This window comes from Mytilus californianus, unplaced genomic scaffold, assembly GCF_021869535.1.
Source record: "Mytilus californianus isolate M0D057914Y unplaced genomic scaffold, xbMytCali1.0.p SCAF_3, whole genome shotgun sequence".
In the NCBI taxonomy this organism is placed as follows: domain Eukaryota; kingdom Metazoa; phylum Mollusca; class Bivalvia; order Mytilida; family Mytilidae; genus Mytilus; species Mytilus californianus.
Genome location: NW_026262679.1, coordinates 39,247,101 through 39,266,986, shown reverse-complemented (window position 1 = coordinate 39,266,986; position 19,886 = coordinate 39,247,101). Strand labels below are relative to the sequence as shown.

The 19,886-nt window shown below is 31.9% G+C and overlaps 1 protein-coding gene and 1 long non-coding RNA gene across 3 annotated transcripts in view; one reads left to right on the top strand and one right to left on the bottom strand.

The window, feature by feature from the left end:
- LOC127734555 (uncharacterized) overlaps window positions 1–3,280 on the top strand; it is an 83,976-nt gene extending 80,696 nt beyond the window's left edge. For both annotated transcript variants that reach the window (XR_007997656.1, XR_007997657.1), the window contains exon 3: window positions 2,935–3,280. This is a non-coding gene — a long non-coding RNA (uncharacterized LOC127734555). The remainder of the gene's footprint in view (window positions 1–2,934) is intronic.
- The window catches only part of LOC127734545 (uncharacterized), a 37,926-nt gene continuing 19,202 nt past the window's right edge, over window positions 1,163–19,886 (bottom strand). Inside the window, exons 10-22 of the mRNA XM_052244473.1 lie at window positions 16,065–16,136; window positions 15,321–15,526; window positions 12,500–12,592; window positions 10,988–11,074; window positions 10,179–10,283; window positions 8,821–9,007; window positions 7,871–8,014; window positions 7,050–7,135; window positions 6,172–6,242; window positions 5,104–5,276; window positions 4,056–4,185; window positions 1,962–2,035; window positions 1,163–1,254 (exon numbers count right to left, since the gene is read on the bottom strand). Coding sequence (XP_052100433.1) covers window positions 1,250–1,254; window positions 1,962–2,035; window positions 4,056–4,185; window positions 5,104–5,276; window positions 6,172–6,242; window positions 7,050–7,135; window positions 7,871–8,014; window positions 8,821–9,007; window positions 10,179–10,283; window positions 10,988–11,074; window positions 12,500–12,592; window positions 15,321–15,526; window positions 16,065–16,136 — 1,433 coding nt within the window. The 3' untranslated portion in view covers window positions 1,163–1,249. The remainder of the gene's footprint in view (window positions 1,255–1,961; window positions 2,036–4,055; window positions 4,186–5,103; window positions 5,277–6,171; window positions 6,243–7,049; window positions 7,136–7,870; window positions 8,015–8,820; window positions 9,008–10,178; window positions 10,284–10,987; window positions 11,075–12,499; window positions 12,593–15,320; window positions 15,527–16,064; window positions 16,137–19,886) is intronic.

Sequence of the window (19,886 nt, the reverse complement as noted above, 5' to 3'; positions counted from 1 at the left end):
TGCAAATGTTTCTTCCCTATCCAATATACCCTTAAATTCTAATGGCAGTCTAAATGTCGGCCCTTCATCATGGCCGACCATTATTACAGGACCTACGTATTGGATTTATTGTTAATTTGTTCTCCTTTTGAACATAACAAATTTGCCCGTGACATAAAGCAAACAACAATGAATCAACCAATCAATCGATAGAACAAGTAAAGTGGTAAAGCCCGGAAATTAAGATACGATCCGGGTAAACTTATCAATCCTTTAAAGAATTCGAACTTATTCTAAAAGGTTACCAATTCAACGCTGTAATTGAATCTTTAAATATTGTTTTTATTGGTATAAATATTGATTTTGATATCAGTAAATTAAAACCATACTAAATATTACACATATGTACTTTCACGGTACTACAATCTGTCAATAAATATATTTTGGCATTGCACTAGGTCATGTTTTTCTCTGACTGTTAATGACGTCTTTACACTAAATCCATTGGATGTTGGATGTGTATTGATTGAAATTTTAGTCTTAGATACACGATTAGTTGTAAATTGGCTTTGAACTAGCTGTCAGTAACTGCGAGTACTCTCATATCTGTACTTAGTGTATTTTTTGTTGTTAGGTATAAGGGGTGGATATATACCCTGCCACGTACGTCCTGTCTATGATTTTGTTTGATGTTTTTCCTTGTATCAATCTGATGAGTTAAGCCTTTTTCAACTGATTTTTATAGTTTGTCCTTTTTTGTACAGTTACACCACTGTCCCAGGTTAGGGGAGGGTTGAGCTCTCACAAACATGTTTAACCTAGCTACATTGTATATGTGCCTGTCCCAAGTCAGGAGCCAGTAGTTCAGTGGTTGTCGTTGGTTCGTGTCTGTCATATTTGTTTTTCGTAAGTTGTTTTATTATTAATTAGGTCGTTAGTTTTCTTAATTGATTTTTTTCATATTTTCATGTCAGGGTCTTTTATAGCCGACTATACGGTATGGGTTTCTCTCATTGTTGAAGGCCGTACGGTTGCCTATGATTGCTTACATCCACATCATTTGAACTTTGGTAAATAGTTGTCTCATTAGCAGTCATACCGGATCTCCTTATTTTTATATAGTACCCGAATCTTACTTTTTCTGAGAGCATTACATCCCTTATTCCTGATAAATTACTGTAAATATATGCAAAATTCACTTTAATAAAAATAAATTAAAATAAAATTTTTCCATTCTTTTTTCGGCACATCTTCTTCTTTTTCTCCCAATCTAATCTAAAAGATAAACATGTAATTTTAATAGATAATTTTCAAATTTCAACGAATCAAAACCCTTTGACTTACGTTATATTCATTTGAGTTATTTGAATTATGTCACCTAAAAAATATTGGAGCAGTTATATGTTCACGAAGATTCTAAACTAGAAATACGAAATTTTTGCTGTGAAATAAAGAAAATATTTTCTAATATGTTATTTGATATTCCGCGAATAATGCAAGAACCTGTAAAAGAGAGGCAAAGGATACCAAATGGACATTCAAACTCACAAGTCGAAAATAAACTGACAACGCCATGGCTAAAAAAAAAAAGAAAAACAAACGAAAATACACAAAACACAACATAGAAAACTAAAGACTGAGCAACACGAACCCCACCAAAAACTGGGGTGAGGTGTAAGATTTGTAGGTGTAGTAGCTTTCAATTTGCTGTGTTAGGGATCCCCGATTTGTACTTACGTTGTGTTTGATATATCTAACCATTGTATGATTCTTTGTTACTCTCTTCAAAATTTTATTCATACTTGGTATTTTAATGCTGTCATTCCGATTTACTTTTCACTATATGTTTGTCATAATGTATAACAGACTAAATTCCTTACATTCTGTTTTGTTTTCAACATCATTTGAACGATAAAATGAACCAAACTCCTTGATTGGACAGATTGTAAATGTACACTATTGGTCAATCACATTTAACAAACCTTTTCTTTGGACGGATTTTTCTGTCTTATTACTTGGATTCACTTGAATCATTCTTGAAAAATGTATTTGATACCTGAAATTAAATGAAGTGATATTGATACTTACATTTTTGGAACAGTCACTTTTCTTCCCATAAAGTTTATACTTTTCTGCTCATAAGGTTTAACACATCAACTGTTTAACCTCAATATCATTAACGTATATGATTGCAACAAAAAAATACTAGCCTGGACATTTAGCAACATTTCGTGCACATCCGTATCAAGAAAGATACACATACCATTGTGCAAAAGGTATTTAGATCATTAATTTGAATGTAACTGTCTTTGCATTTGAGTATATATTAGTCTTCAAGATCTCAATATTTTTCACAGATTGTTTACTATACGACAGAAATCTGAGAATTTAATGAATAATATGGATACTTCTCGTAAAAGAATTTGTCAGAACCATGAAACCAAACACAATCTTATTCTTCATTCTTTTATTTTCATTCCATGATTCGATGACACATAAATGATATGTGACACCAAAAACGTATTTTAATCTAACTTTGATCTATCCCGAATTAGGCATTACTATTTAAATCGTGTTTCGACAATGTATTTCCCGAGAGAATACGCTTACAAGACGGTATGGACTTTTACCTATCAACATGTGAATAAATAACTTGAGTGTGATGATAATGAGAAGTAAAATCATCCAGCCATCTATTAGTTAATTGATAGTATAGTGAAAGAAAAGTACACAAGAAACGAATGATAGATACACCTTCATTAAAATCATAATAAAATTGATAAAATTTATAACAAACATAAAAATATGTAGTATCTGCGCGCCAATTTCAAATTAAAGGTAAAAGGATAGCAGGTTTAAAATTTTCCGTTCATAAATTACGAATTTATTAATTAACTAAGGTTCCAACTCCCTCTGACAAAGATGACCTTAGATGAATTTGTCTATTCTGTTAAGGTCCTTTCCGATTATATAGCTTCTAATGTTGGCTTTAAAATGTTAAGGTTTGTCTATTCTGTTTCGGTCCTTTCCGATTATATAGCTTCTAATGTTGGCTTTAAAGTGTTAAGGTTTGTCTATTCTGTTTAGGTCCTTTCCGATTATATAGCTTCTAATGTTGGCTTTAAAATGTTAAGGTTTTTCTATTCTGTTTAGGTCCTTTCCGATTATATAGCTTCTAATGTTGGCTTTAAAGTGTTAAGGTTTGTCTGTTCTGTTTAGGTCCTTTCCGATTATATAGCTTCTAATGTTGGCTTTAAAGTGTTAAGGTTTGTCAATTCTGTTAAGGTCCTTTCCGATTATATAGCTTCTAATGTTTCCTTTAAAATGTAAAGGTTTGAGTGTTCCTGATGAAAGGAAATTAAGGAAACCGCTTCGGACGCACGAAATTTATAAAGTCTGTATTTAATTAATAGAAAATGGAAAAGGCATTAATCACAGCAATAAAGCATCAATCTGAAAGACAATATTTAAAGAAAAAGGGAAAAGGGAGATTCCAATTTTCAAGTGCTTTACCTTTATTTGTACGTACATTTAAGAAATTCTCCTCATTTCGTCATTTTATACCTTTTACAAGTGGTACGACACAAATGAAACTTCTCTTAGTACTACCTGGAGTCTAAGTATGTTAAATTATGATCATGTTCGCAAATTTGCGAAGTTGGAGCGTTTTGAGTTAGATATTCAATTACGTATGTGACTTTTAAAAATGCATTGTCGCCCAAATGCAATCTGCTGTTTATTTATTAAATGAAGAGGATAATATTCGAGAATTTTTATACATGTATGTTTAATTATAATTTGTGAAAATTTATCCATATTTGGAAACTTGTCTTTACAGATAAGATCTTACCTACGAGTATTTTCATATAAGTAAAACTGTATTGATGAAAGTACAGCAGATAATCTGTTCTCACTTATCTGAGTGTATGTTTTTCACGTCCCTTACTGTCCTTTTTTATCTGAACTTATCAACAGTGTATTGATTTTGCTATTCTAATTAAACATTTTTAGATTTGAATGTATTAGAGAAAACATACAGAATGATAATCTTATATCTAAATAATGTTCAAACTTACGTTGTACGATCCATTTCGATGATTATTTTTCCTGTCTGCTTTCTTTGATAAGCTTTTTCAATTTTTACATTTATTTCATTTGGATACTTTTTCCACTCGGAGCCTTCTTGATATTCCCAAATAGCACTCACTAGTATTAAACAATGTATAGATGTGTAGCAATGTATAAGAAAACACATTAATGATTTATTTCGCAAATGTAAATCATACTGTTCATTACAAAACGAATATATTCTAAATAGCATTGTAGATAAAGGTGAAATGTTTGCTCTTTAGTTAGTATATATTTTAGGAAGTAGCAGCCAAATACAAAAAGAAAATTCTGGAAAATTTTATAAATTTTATCTCCTTTCCTTTAAAAAACCTGAATCTACCACTAATTTTTATTTATCATAAACATGCAGAATACTAATCAATTATGTTGATCAAGATTCTTTGCCATTAGAATTTCATGTACAAGATTTTACCCTCCTTAAAAAAAGTTTTAAAAAATGCTTTGAAACAAGTAGTTGAATCCGACTCCAAAATCAATATATACAAATATATATAGGAAAAATTTAACATGTCAAAGTAGAAAGACAAACAGAAAAATACGTAATTTAGTTAAATATATTAATAAAGCGGTCACCCGTAGTCTGCGGCAATATAAACTGTCCAACATAAGATCACTCGGCAACAAACAATTGAAAAGGGCTTGCCTCATTAGATTTGCACTAATAACAAAAACCTAACAAAATGACAAAAACACAAAGTATCGACTTCGAACTTACTAAAAGCTACTTAAAAGCAAATGTCAACTAATAGATTTACCAAGTTATCCTACCTAGAACACTTCTAAAGGATTTAGCGTTTTAAGCAGTCGGAGAAAAGCATGAGCGTAATGCCAAAATAAAGTAGACTGGATGCTGAGCTATAAGTGCTGATAATAGAACAACATTATGTTATGTACTAGTATTAAACTATTGACAATAATATCAATGTTACTACTTCTATATAATATAGAAGAATATATTAAAAGACCTTTTCGTGACATTAAGAGCATCATTACCTGTTGAATCGGAATATATCGGAATGACATAATCTGTTGGATCTTGTGTTTTATTGTCTTTAATTGTGCTGGATTTTGGTCGACGTGTTTTATTCTCTGATTCACTGTCTGATGTGTGTGGACTGTTATAACCTGATCTCGGTTCAGGTCTTTTACTCCTAAGAGCTGCATCACTTCAAAGTTAAAGTACTAATTAAAACTGTTGGTTATTTTTAAGTGTGCATTATTACTATCTCAAGGTAAAATAGGTTTATTCGTTTCAATACTGTATGTTTTGAAGTAGGACATATGTCATACTATGAAGGACGTAGTCAAAGGAAAAAACAATTACCAAAAACGACACTGATTGTTAAGTACAACATTGTTTTTTGCTATCGTGTACAGCAGATGCTTTGTGTAGTTCCGATTGCCATGGACACATCATTTTATTTTGCCATCGGGTACATAAGATGGTGATTTGTTTCCAAACCTCTGGGTTGATGACAATGCCCTTTTTTGTTGACATGAATATGAATATTCGAAATCATTTTTTATCTCCAGGCTTAGATGGCCTAAGTCGTATTTGGCACAACTTTTCTAAAAAAAAAATTCAATACTCTTTTAACTCCGTATCTTATTTGGCCCTCCAACTAATTTAATTCTAGTACCAATAATGAATCTTATGTAGGCGTTACAAATTATAAGCCTGGTACCGTTGATGAGTTTAACAAAATGTGTCTAAGGTATCGATGTCATATAATAGGGCGTGATCAGGAAAATAATATTTATAATTATGAATATAGTATGTGTTTTCATCCGTGTATCACCTTCACTGGTGAACCAATGGATGAATCTGTCGTAGAGTTGTCACTTGTTTAGACGTACAATTGCCTTACAATGATATTTTAACACACTATTTAGAATGTAAATATTAAAATGTTAAAAATATTTACAATGCGATGAAAAATAAACGCAATATTTCGCTAGACAAACTAGCTTCATCGAGCGTGCATCTATACAGGTGAAATCGGATGCAGATAAGAAACTTATATATGAAAATATTAATTCAATAAAGTTTGCAGTACTAACTGTACTCTAATTTCAAACTGTCCATTATGTCCCATCTTATATAGTCCTGTTCTTTTAGAATCCCATCTCACCTGAAATAGAAGATTTTTGTTACCATAGCAACACAGTCACAAACTGTTTTTCTTTCAAATCAGAAATTTGATGCAACCCTTCAATGCAAAGTTGACCTCTAATAATCTTCTTATGAATTTTTCTGTTACACATATTCCATGTTGCTTCACATTTTTTGTAAAATCCGACAATACATTTAATCTAGTATGTTTAATGATGCAACATATAAGTAAACATATTTCTAGTGTATATAAAAATAAGAAGATGTGGTATGACCGTTAATGAGAAAACTCGCCATTAGAAGCCAAATGACGTAGAAGCTGAGCAACTATAGGTTAGCGTACGCCCTTCGACAATCCTCAAATTCCATACCGCATACAAGGCTATGTTAAAAGGCACAGAAAAGACAAATGTTAAATATTTCCAACGAGAAAAAGGACGACCTTGTATGTATGTACTGGTAGATTCCTCCATTATTCGGAGCACCCTTCGAGAACTGCGAAGGCCTGATTTATATATAGTTATGTATAAAACAATAAACTAAAAAACAAATATGATATACAGCAACAAACGACAACCACTTAATTGCAAACCCCTGACTTGAGACAGGCACATACAGAATGTTGCGGGGTTAAAAATTTCACGTTCAACTGCATTCCCCCAGATTACGTACTAATGTTTTACAAAATATAGTTAATGACGAAAAAAGTCGATAAAGAAATTTAACTACATGTATTCCAATGATTATTGTAATTGGTATCATAAAAATATATATTCCATTGATCTTTATAACCTGAAAAATACATGTCCGAGAACTACAGACTCACCACAACTTTCCCCTCCTGTTTCACATTTATAACTGTCCCTACACTTCCATGTCCACCATCAGTATCACCAAACTTCCAATCATGTCCTATAATATAAAGGATAACAATAATACTAAACAATTACACGAGAAACATGGTAAACACTGTTCATGTTATCATTAAAATTATCGTTTCTGAGTAAGGTAAATCCAGAACAGCACTTCGGACGCTCCAAATTTATAAAGTGTCATTTTCATAATGTTGTATATCGCTTTAGAATACAAAATACTGAATGTTACAGAATTGTTCGATATAGTGTATGAAAAATGCATGTGGTTACAATTATAATTTAATGTGTCTATAACAAATTTTTTTTCTAACGTTTTCCCCTCATTGATGACTGCTGCTTTTTGAAAACATCTATATTTGTTATGCATAAATTTGATGTGAGATAAACGTGAATGACACTAATGTGTTTCAACCAAAAATACAAAATACATAAATAACAAAAGAAAAAAAGAAAACCAAACTAAAAACAAAAACAAAAACAAATGCAAATGCAAAACGAAACAAAAAAAAACTAAAACAAAAAACTCCAGAAGGCATCTACAATTTTTTTGTCTTCGAAAATTGAGAAATGCTCGCTATATGAATATTATATCTAGGAAAGTATATAAACTTGACAATGACTACCAAGGATTTGCCATGACACCAAACCTCCAACAAGGCGAAAATATTTAGATATAAATGAAGAAAAGTTTTACTTAAGTTCCTTACAATAGCACAACTTAAGAAACCAAAACTTTACTTTGTTTTGACTTACTAATGTATTATTTACGTACCTCTAACAACTCTACAACCAACAGCTATCATCTCATCCACCAGTATTCTAGGTTCATCTACCTTCCTAAGATCGTATGTATTAGTTTCGTCACATTGCATGTAGATATTGGTATCACCACTGTCCCATTTAACTCTGATTACACCTGAAAATTAGACAAACGTCGTTTGAAAAGTCTTTATAACAGAATATGCGTGGATGTCTTCATATATAGTGTTAAACATGTCTATTCACATAATCAAAATCAGTGAAGGCCTGATAAATTGTAAATAAGAATAAGAACAAGAATAATGAAGGTTTTATGTAGACGAAACGTACGTCTGGCGTATAAAATTATTGACCCTGTGTCTTTGATGAGTTTTGTTTTAGACTTTATGATACAACTCTTATCTTCAAATGTGTGTATAAACTATTAATATGCATGGTGCAGATTTTATTGACGTATATAAAATGTTCACTATATGGTCAACTCTCCAAATATGGTCGTGGTATCATGCTCTGATCTATTTACTTGAAAGGTGTACCGCCGTTATATGAGAGAGAGAGAGAGAGAATGAGAGAGAGAGATATTTGATGTAATGAACAAGGCTAGACAAATAATGTGACATTACTAAACACCGAATTAACACTATTTAATTTGCTTTAATGCAAATCATGATATTGATCCAGTCGTTTTATGCAAACATTTAATTTCTTGTGTTGTAAAATAGATAATATGATTAATTTAAATGCATATGCATATAAAGTGAATATCTTTGATTACCAAAATTTAACATATCATCATTGATATTCATTTTAAGGCTACATTAGTAACATGCATTTTCATAAATAGTACATGTATGATTCATATGAGTTACAATATTATACATTTCAAGTCATAAGTTATTGACATGTATAGTGTAGTTGTACATTTATATATAGAAATATAACAATAAAAGATTATTAACGAACCATGCGATTGTTGTCCCACGACTGTTCCAGCCATATGACTATCCTGATTCCCATGGCTCCAGTCAGGACCACGACGTACTCTATCACCGAGTTGTAAAGATCGACAGGTAAGTTCAGTAAAGTTACCCCGTTTCTTTTCCATGATTAATGGATTAATGAATTCCTGTACGATATCTAGGCAGTCGTTCTATATAAATGCAGAAAAAGGACAAAAGGTCAAAAAGAAAATTTAAAAAATGAATTAAAAAATTTTCAGGGTATTAATTTTTCTTTGCATATGTTCAGATGAAATTTACTGATACCCATAATATTGTGCCCCACAAAAATGACTTCACACGATTTCTCAATTTAAGATCATGAAATTTCTATAGTACTATTTCTAATGAAATGATCCTTTGATTATTTTTCGCGGTTTTTATCCCCATATGTTATTTAAACTTCTAATCTAGTATCGCATATGTAGTTTGTTCGTGTTGTATCGTGTTGTATCGTTTGTTTGTTGAATAATTGATATACAACTCACATGTCCTTTTATTTATGTAATTTTTATTCAGCATGTCTCACATTTCAGTTCATTGAATTTGGAGTTTACAACAGTTGAGATTTTGAAGGTGAAAAGACATTGAAACATTTTATAAACAAATGTTACAAAGGAGTTGAGTCAGGAACACCAACAAACGTCCCTGTAAAGGTGTTTTGTTTTTAACTTCAATTGTTTAAGTAAAATCTTATATGTATAAATTGCTAATTGTATTTGAAAGTATATTAAGAAACATTATTTATCTTCTTCATATTTAAAAAATATATTAGCCTGAAAAAGGAAAAACATTTATTTACGTCCATTTTGTAGAAATTTGCTAACGTTTTCGACCTTTTTTCTTGATTTCATATGTGGTGCCACCCCTGGCCTATTGAAATTATGGTTGAAAAATAAAAAAATATGGTATATAAGGATTATTTCAGCAAAACTATTTGTGGGCGAAGGTGGCGCCACTGTTAATTTTCAGAAAACTGTTATAAATATTGCTGAATTCTGCCAAAAAAATAGGTTTTACGAAATTCACCTACATTTATGACGTCACTAAAACAATTTAACATATGTTTTCATCAAATGTTCACAACATTATCGCAGTAAAAAATAAATCAGATTTTGAGGGCCAAAATTATGAGTTAGTAAACCAAATCTTTTAGCCTTTACTCTTTATGGATAGTTATCTCATTCGCAATCATATCAAAGCTCCGTATTTTCATATTAATTATCTTTATTGTATATTGAGTATTTTGTTTTCTAGCGTCCCTTATTTCCTTTGCATTCATATTTCACTAAACGTTTTTGAAAGAAATTTTTAAAATCTTACATATGGATCATCGAAACGTGATCTCTCTTTTATTTTCTTGTTTATACATTCTTTGCTCTGGTCCGCTGAATACATAATATCGGAAGCTATGTTTGTAGCTAGCATCTGCAAGAATAAGACAGATAATTTAACAACAAAAAATGTGTATGTGTATGCTAAATCACCCCATGTAAACTTAATATAATATGGAATAAAAATCGTTTTGATTTTCTGTTGTCTTGACAATATTTTAATAGACATTAGTAAACTACCTTCATCAATATACATATATTTATATATATACGAATGGAAAAATGTTCTAATGCACAGAATAATATATTCATGAAAATATATTATAGAAAAAAGAGTATTCTTTCTCTAGCGCTTTCATCCTTCTGTAGGGACTGACCAGGAGTCGTAGAGGAAGATCTGGCGTTTCGTAATTATCGTTAAGATCGGTAATTCTTAAATTAGGCGTTTAGCTTTGGTTTAAATATTTTTTTCCTGAAATATTGTTCAATTTCATGTTTGTATATCTATATATGTCTGTATATCTATATATACATTTGTGTATATGTCTATAAAAAAAGGCCAACCAGCAAATGTAATAGGGATCTGCTCGTTTAGAATAGGCGATACCACACATTCAAAATATAAGACATAGTGATTGAAGAATGGCGATGCAGAAAAAAGTATCTATTTTGTTTTCGTCATAAATTCTTTTCAACATTTCTTCACGCTGGTTTAAAAATTACTCCTTTATATTGTTTTATTCCTTAATAAAATAGTACCTATGGTATTTCAACATTTTATTTTAATACTTTACGTACAATGACTTGAGTCATTCTTACTAAACGATACATTTCACTGGTTTGTATCATTTTACCATTCGTTTCTTTCACTACACGTTCCAATATCTAAAATATTTATATAAATGATAAATTATGCATTTTCTAAGTCAGTGGGTAGTCATACAAGTCATGTGTTCATAAAATATTTCTATTTCAAAATGTTTTTTCTTCTAAATTTGCAGTACATTGCGAAAACAGCTAACTCTTTATAGTTCTTTGTTTGATAGATAAAAAGATGACGATACTTAGAAGGCTTTTCAATTTTTTTTAAGAAAAGACAGAAAACACCATTTTATCAAGTCAGAAGTCGAAAAGTACAGATTTCAAAATTTCAAAATACTTCACGGAAAACTGAGCAGCAAGACAAATCGATAGAAGCGTCAGTAGCTCCTGCTGATAACTGTACTTTTAAAAAGTTATCATATTTTATATTTCTTTTATTCATTTTTATTCCACGTGATTTTTTATACTGTACTTAAAATTGTTCTTATTCAGAACAAGGGGTTATTTAACATCTAAATATAATATTCAGATTTAATTTTCGTGTAGTCTGTAATTTTAAAATTGTAACAATGTGACATATCTTGTGTATGTCTTTTTTCTGAATCATGTTTATAGAGTTACTAAGATATAAAACAATAAATAGTAAAACAAAAAAGGAAAACGTCTATGGTTTTGAATACTCCTTATAGTCGTTGTGATTGATTGATTGATCGTTGGTTGCTTAACGTCCAGTGGCAAATATTTCATGCATATTCAAGACGATAGTCCTTTTGAAGATTAATCCGCTTTTGTGTATGTTTATCTTACTTTCCCGTTATATTTTGTGAGCGCACTTTCTAAGTAGTGAAAGCAACTAGAGACTCAACAGAGCCTGTGTCGCTCAACTGACTCTATGTGCATCCTCAACTATGGCCAACATTGTAGACTAGAATATAATTCATGACTAAAATCTTTTTTGTTGTTGACCATGTACATGTCTTGTTGATCATATATAGTTGTTTCACAAAATACCAAAAAATGGGTAATAACTCCCATAAGCAGTCGACTTATGATTTAGGCTATGTATACATATTTGGAGATCTTTCTTGTTGATCACTTTTGCTGATAACAGTTTAAAAAAATGCAAAAATGGGTAAAAATCATCTTAAAGGGCAATAACACCTATACTGATGATGGCTATTTTTGGCAGGTTTTTTTGTTTTAAAGCTTCCAATGGATTTATATATATCCTGCTTTCCTATTTCACGTTTGAGATTTTGTTTAGGAAATAGAGGCCTGATGTACCTATTAAACTCATTTACCTCTTGAATTATTTTTTTCAAGCCTAAACCTCAATTTGAACAAAAAATTTTATGGGTATATGATAAAAGATTCAAAATTTTAAACATATTTTCAAAGCAAGTTCGTTTCATGAATTATTCGATTTTACCATGTGTTTTGCATTTCACTACAGTTCTTTAACAAACGTGACAATTGACTGATACTTACAGCGTTCTTCTGATTATTTCCGACCGGAACATAGAATACTTTTGTTTGACTTTTGACTGTCTTGTCGATGACACTTTTTGTTCCAGCGTAATCCTAAATACACATGTGTATATTAATTAGTTTAATAGAGTTGAAAAATCGATGAAAAAGTTTTAATATAATATCGATTTTAATATAAAAACAAGAGGCTGACTGTCACAGTGACAGCAAACCGGATTTTTTAACATTTATTTGTGTCCTGACATTTTTCAATATCACAAGGACCATAACTGCTGAACGGGGAAAGTGACAGTCATCAATATTGAACTTGACCTCCATTTTGTCATCAGTAACAACATATTAAAATTTGAAAAGCTTTGGTTGAACGGTCCATGAGTTAAACCACGGACACGACTGGAAACACTATTTTTCAATCTTTCAATAACCATAACTCCTGAACGATGAAAGTGAAAATCGTCAATATCGAACTTAACCTCCATTTTGTCATCAGTAACAACATATTAAAATTTGAAAGCTTTGGTTGAACGGTTCATGAGTTAAATGCATGGACACTGTTTGGCAGCTGCCCGATCGCCCGCCCGCCAGCCGCCCGCCCGCCCGCCCGCCGTACATCCCCAAATCAAGAACCGATTTTTCCTTCGGAAATCCGGTTAATAAGAAGATGTGGTATGACTGCCAATGAGACAACTCTCCACCAGAGACCAAATGACACAGAAATTAACAACTATAGGTCACCGTACGGCCTTCAACCAAACTTCAAAACCAAATCTTTATATTTATGGAAGAATTTAGTAAAGGTTTTAAGTAATTTGTGGTAACGAAATCCCTGACTTAATAATTTACCAGTAATACAAAGATTACGTTCAGTGAAATCCAAAACCTCACAGCAGATACGAGCATACCGAACGAGTTGTGATATATAAACACCGTAAGATGGTGCCAAGGAACATCACCGTCTAAAAAGGAAAATTAATAAAAGGGAACGAAAAATCGTCCCTTTTGTCGTAAATTTTAGTGTAGAGTGTCCCGTGTGAAACTGAAATATCTAAATCTAGGAAAGGACAGTTATTACCAGTCTTTTATAGAAAATCTGATCAAAGATACCAGGCTTATAATTTTGTAAACCAGACTAACGAATGTTTGAAATGTATAGAAAATAATGTTTTTGTCCTTGGCAGCCATTCCAGATCGCAGATCGCAGATATTTCAAACAAAACATTACTTGATTTATACAGGGTTAACAGGCAACGCTTTCGTATTAATGTCATAAATGATAACTGATATCTTGGCAAAACAAAAAGTTTCGAATAAATAACGGATTTCATGCTGGTTAATCTTTACATCATTGAATCATATTAGTTTGTTTTGATATTCTGTCTCAGATAGGAGATGCGATATTCCTAATAAGATTCTAAGATATAACATAAGTAGTCCCAAGGCATGGTTTTGTACGTACGCAAGTTCATTTTCAAAAGTCTTGATGCTTTTATATGATAGACGTAAAGGTATCACAATTAAGAAACACCAAATCCCACAATTTCATTGGTCGATCGCGAGAGCACTTTACTATATTCTAAACGCTTATTTATACCTTATGATATACGATTTATAAAAAAACAGAGTAATATTTAGATGCGCAACATGTGTATACAAGTCTCATATGTCGAAGGTCATGCATTGTATCCCAATGGAGCTTTGTTTTGCAAACTGAACATTTTCACTAAGTGATAGGAAACTAAATAAATACTGACAATTTACTAATACAAGTTATTGTTTGAGGTAAATTGGTGGTACAATTATCAGTTGTTCTATGATAAAAGTTGTATGGGTAGATAACAAAATATATAATGGATATGATTATACGACATCAACTCACTTTTTGAAATAGAATTAACGATACAAAATTAGTCCGGCAAAAAATATGAATACTGTGGATTCATCATTATTCGTGGGATATCAATTTTCGTGGACATAGGAAACCACGAATCTAAATTCAACGAAGTGAAGATTTTCTATTGGCTTGGATGCAGTTTTTGGCAAATCCACAACAATAAATTAACCTTTTTCCCTAAAACCACAAAAAATAGTACCACGAAAATGTTGAGCGTTTGTATCAAGTAGTTTATAAAAATCAAGTGAAAAAGCAACTGATTGAAACGTGTTTCTTAATTTTTAAACACAGATCGTGACACGTTATGTTATTTTCCAAATACTTCACTGTTTTGTGTGAAGTAACTATACAGTCAAACCTACATTTAAGGTCACCTCTATTAAACGAAAGCCTGCCTTGTCATGGTGTCCTCTTATTGTCCCGCTGCATTAATACCTATTCATTTTTAACCTCAATTAAAAGGTCGGTTTTAGCTTGTCCCGAGTGTGACCTTTGCATACAGGTTTGACGGAACGTTAAGGTATGATCTGTGCTTTTGATCCTGCATAAGGCATGTAGTAAAACATCCCAAGTATATGAAAAAATAAAAGTCAAAATATATTGATATTCTTTGATACCCGGTAAATCAAATCAAATATGTTGAAATGTGTTATACTATTGGTCGTCCCAATGTCTGTATCACTCTGTTAAGCTCTTAGTAAAATTGCATAAGATGACTTTGTGACGTCAAATACGTTGACCCGTCTTAATAACTTTGACCTGGACATATCACCGACGTCATAATGAATGAACCGACGTTAAAAAATTTTACCCGAACTTATTAAGTCATCTTCCGGTTTGCTCTCTCATTTACTAACATTCAATATAAAATATTAGTACACAAAATCAATTTACTTACCATCGAGGTAAATAAATAAAAAAGTATCTTACACATATATCAATGTCATCAAGTAAAGACCCCATGCTAATTCCAGTACTGGAAATTGACAAACTTAAACCACCACTGTTTAGTAAAGAATTTAAATCAATTCCACTGCTTGCTTGAGAGAAAGAAGATGTGTTTCCTTCCGATCCACCATCCGAAAAGATGATAATATGTCCTTGAAGCGGAAAATCTCCGATGCCTCCGAACGGACCTGTATAAAACAATTGAAAGCCTTCTGTTTTAAAGAGTACAAAGCACAATTGTCATACCAAGAAATAGGACGTAGTTTTGCATTTCGTAGTGAAGATAACGGTCAACATCTGTAAACTTCACATATGACACTGGTATATCAGATATTGATATAAAAGTAACTTTTCAGAATAAATATATCTAAAGGTAAATTACCGTATGGATTTATCATTTCTTTAGTATGTTCCATTTTAATGAAACTAACAAAAATATGAAAGCCAATGATGTATAACTTCAATATTACGTGAGGAGCTTATGACCAAAAGTGACATAAAAAGAATAGCTATAGCCAAATTCATCATAAACCTACAAGGAAGTTGGAATTTTATTTTTTGAATATTTTGATAAGCAATTTCAATGTATTAGAAACTGAACAAAAATATGTGATTTTTTGTTGTATATCATTTCAAATTATGCTTAATGTAAAGATTCTCAATAATTATTTTTCTTTTCTTTTCTTATAACACTAATATTACTTTACTATTTGTAGCTGTATTTACCTGTCATTACACCAGCCATACCCATCAACAACCCTCCTAATGCGGATGCAGAGCCGCTTGTCTGAAGTTTACCTGTTGGATTCAACTTAGCTTATTATAAAAGATCTTGATAATTTCTAAACCATATGGCAAAATCCTAGGTACTTTATTCATATGCATGATTTGCACCACGTGACTTTGGCCCTTTTGATGAAATAACCTCCCTTAGTTGAAGATAAAAAATATAAATTATATCAAATTTGCGGATAATCCAGTCTTTTCCGTCTTGGATCTAAAACTTTTTCCTTAGACGGGTATTTACAAATTATTATGTAATTCTAAGGCATAATGCTTAAAATTTGTCTATTAAAGAAATGGGAAGGATAAAGTCGTCATGTTTTAACAGAATTTGGCAGAAAACATAAGAAGGCATGTGAGATAAAAGTTATTTAACCTAAAAATTCAGCCTGCAAGGTGTTTCTCTATATTCGGACAAATCATAAACAATCTCTTTAACTCTATTTTGAATCTTGTATTTTTACGATTTCTCGTTATTTTATATAGCAACTATATACTACGGTTACGTTTCTAATTTTCAAACTGAAAAAGCCGACAGTTTTCAGAGCAGACCAGAACAGAAGGCAAACCACAAGTACAATTCACCTATATGTGGACAAATTGTTTATGCGACTTAGGAATGGCATATTTGCATTTTTATTTCAGGGACATGTATAATCCTATTGAAATGGCTGTCTTCATGGTAAGGTGATATGGCTGCTCTGCAATTTAGAAAAAGTTCCCCAAATTTAAACACATGCAACAAATGCATTTCAGCAATGTTATTTATATATTATGTTATATCCCAATTGACGGCGACAACTCTTCAGCTACAGTACTGTTATTCCGATTATAATGCATTACCAAAAGAAATAATCATTAAAGCTTGAAAAAATGTAAATGGCTAAAAGTCCGGTCATACCAATGTAAACTTTCAAACTGAAAGTTATTACGTTGCTTCTACGCTTCAGGTTTGGATAATACCACATCAAAACGCCGTTTTTGAGGTCGGTGTTGTTCAATTTTTGATCATATTGTAGTAATTGAACATTTCGTTTAGTTTGCGGCTCACTACTTAGTTACGACATGTCAACCGTGGCGTTGACGGTAAATTGTAGCCAATGAAAAAATTGTTATATAAACATTGCATTAGAATTATATATTAAGAGACATCTACAGATAAAGAGAACCTTTTCACCAGAAGTGCACATAGGTGTCTCCGTACTCTTCCGTGCAAATTTTTTTTCCGTGTTTTGTTGTAAACAAAATGTTCTGTCAACTCTCAAGGGAAAACATTCGAACGATCTTTTCCAAACGACTTAACATAAAACAAAACTACAAGTTCAGTCTATATGACCACCAGAACTTAGCTAACTTTCTGGATTTAGTTGAAAAAGTTTCAAATAATAAAACTGTTATATGTTCTGTCAACGGCAAAACTTTCTCACTGTCTGTTCCAAACGAGTTTACATGAACAACTACAATAAAATTGAGAATGAAAATGGGGAATATGTCAAAGAGACAACAACCCGACCAAAGAGCAGACAACAGCCGAAGGCCACCAATGGGTCTTCAACGCAGCCAGAAAATCCCGCACCCGGAGGTGATCCGCAGCTGGCCCCTAAATAAAATTGTGTACTGGTTCAGTGAAAATGGACGTCAAACTAAACTCCAAATCATATAAATGAACTAAAATTAAAAAAACATACAAGACTAACAAAGGCCAGAGACTCCTGACTTAGGACAGGTGCAAAAATGCGGCGGGTTTAAACATGTTTTGTGAGATCTCAACCCTCCCCTATACCTCTAGCCAATGTAGAATAAAGAAACACATAGCAATACGCACAGTAAAACTCAGTTTAAAAGAAGTCCGAGTCCGATGTCAGAATAGGTAACGAAAGAAACTAAGTAAAATGACAATGATACATAAATGAACAAAGGACTACTAGCAGTTACTGACATGCCAGCTCCAGACCTCAATTAAACTGATTGAAAGATTATGTCTTCGTCATATGAATATCAAGTACAATCCCTCCCGTTAGGGGTTTAGTATCATACCATCATAAAATAGATTAGAAGAACATAACCCGTATCATGCCAACAACTCATTTTAGAATAAATGTGTTTATTTCCGATGCAAAGACCCTATGAGTGAATCAATATTAATACCAAAATATGCAATCCTTAATGACTTGACAACAGTATCGTAACTATATCCTTTCCGAATAAGTCTGTTTAAAGGTTTGGTTAGATTTTGAGGTGAATGCCGACATTTTGTGCTTTGTAAAGAATATTACCATAGAATATTGAATGTGAAATACCTGAACGTATAAGATGTCTGCATGTTGATTTATATTTACGATTGATGTCCATGTACCGATGATAAAATTTAGTAAATGTTTTGACTAGTTTGTGATATCGAAAACCCTGGTGTAATAATTTTTCAGTAATACAGAGATTTCTTTCGTTGAAATCAAATACGTTGTTACATACACGAGCGAATCGAACAAGTTGAGATATATAAACACCATAAGATGGCGACAAGGGAACGTCACCATCTAAAAATGGATAATTAACAATAGGAAATGAAAAATCATCTCTCTCTTTTATCATAAATTTTGGAATTAAGCTTCCCGTTAAAGATAAAGATATCAAGATCCAGGAAAGGGCAGTGTTAATTGTAAGTATTATAAGTTATTTAAATTCAGTTCGGCTGGATAAATCTCTTAAGTGTACATACTGAAGTCGACATTATTGAGAGCCAATATATCATCTAAATATCTAAAAGTGTTATTAAATTTTTGAATCAGATGTTGTTTCGATGGGTCTTTGCTGACTTTAGTCATAAATTGTAACTCATAACAATACAGAAACAGGTTCGCAATAAGTGGTGCACAGTTAGTCTCCATGGGAATTCCGATGACCTGACGATATACGGAATCTCCGTAGCGAACAAAAATGTTATCTAGTAAAAATTTAAGGGCAGTTATAGTATCAAAGCAGGTCCAATTGACATAGTTCTTTTGTTTGTTGTTACTAAAAAATGACCTAAAAGAGTTTGAACATATATATTTGCATTCCGACTTTTTAAATGCCCATTTAATCAGGTGTGTGAATTTTTTCTTAATAAGATTATGAGGCAGCGTGGAATATAAGGTAGAAAAATCAAAACTTTGAACAGATTCGAAATCACCAATTTTAGCATGCAATTTATCAAGTACTTCCAACGAATTTTTGACACTCCAAAAGTAATTAATTCCACTATTTTCAAAGGCCTTATTTGAACAATTTATTACCAGGTTTTTGATTGTACCAAGTGTACTAGTAAGTAGAATAGATAGTTTAGTAGTGGAACAATGGCTTGAAGACGAAATAAATCTATATTTGTAAGGAGTTTTGTGCAGCTTCGGAAGCCAGTACATAGTTGGAACTTTCATTGTATTTGGTTCTGCTTGTACAAGTCTAGTTTATTTATCAACCAGAACTAAGGATAGATGTCGTGTTCATGACATGTGAGAGAGTATCAGGATGTGCTTTGTTAAAACGAACACACTTAGTTTTCTCGTTTGAATTGTTTTACATTTGTTATGTCGGGGCCTTGTATAGCTTGCTATGAGGTTTGGGTTTTTATTATTGTTGGAGGCCGTATACAGTGACCTATAGTATATAGCTTCTACGTTATTTGGTCTCTGACGGTACTCATACAAAATCTTCTTTTTTCATACAGAAGATTTTTTAAAATATACCAGACCTTATTTGTGAAGTTTCAGATTTTTTGGCGTCGAA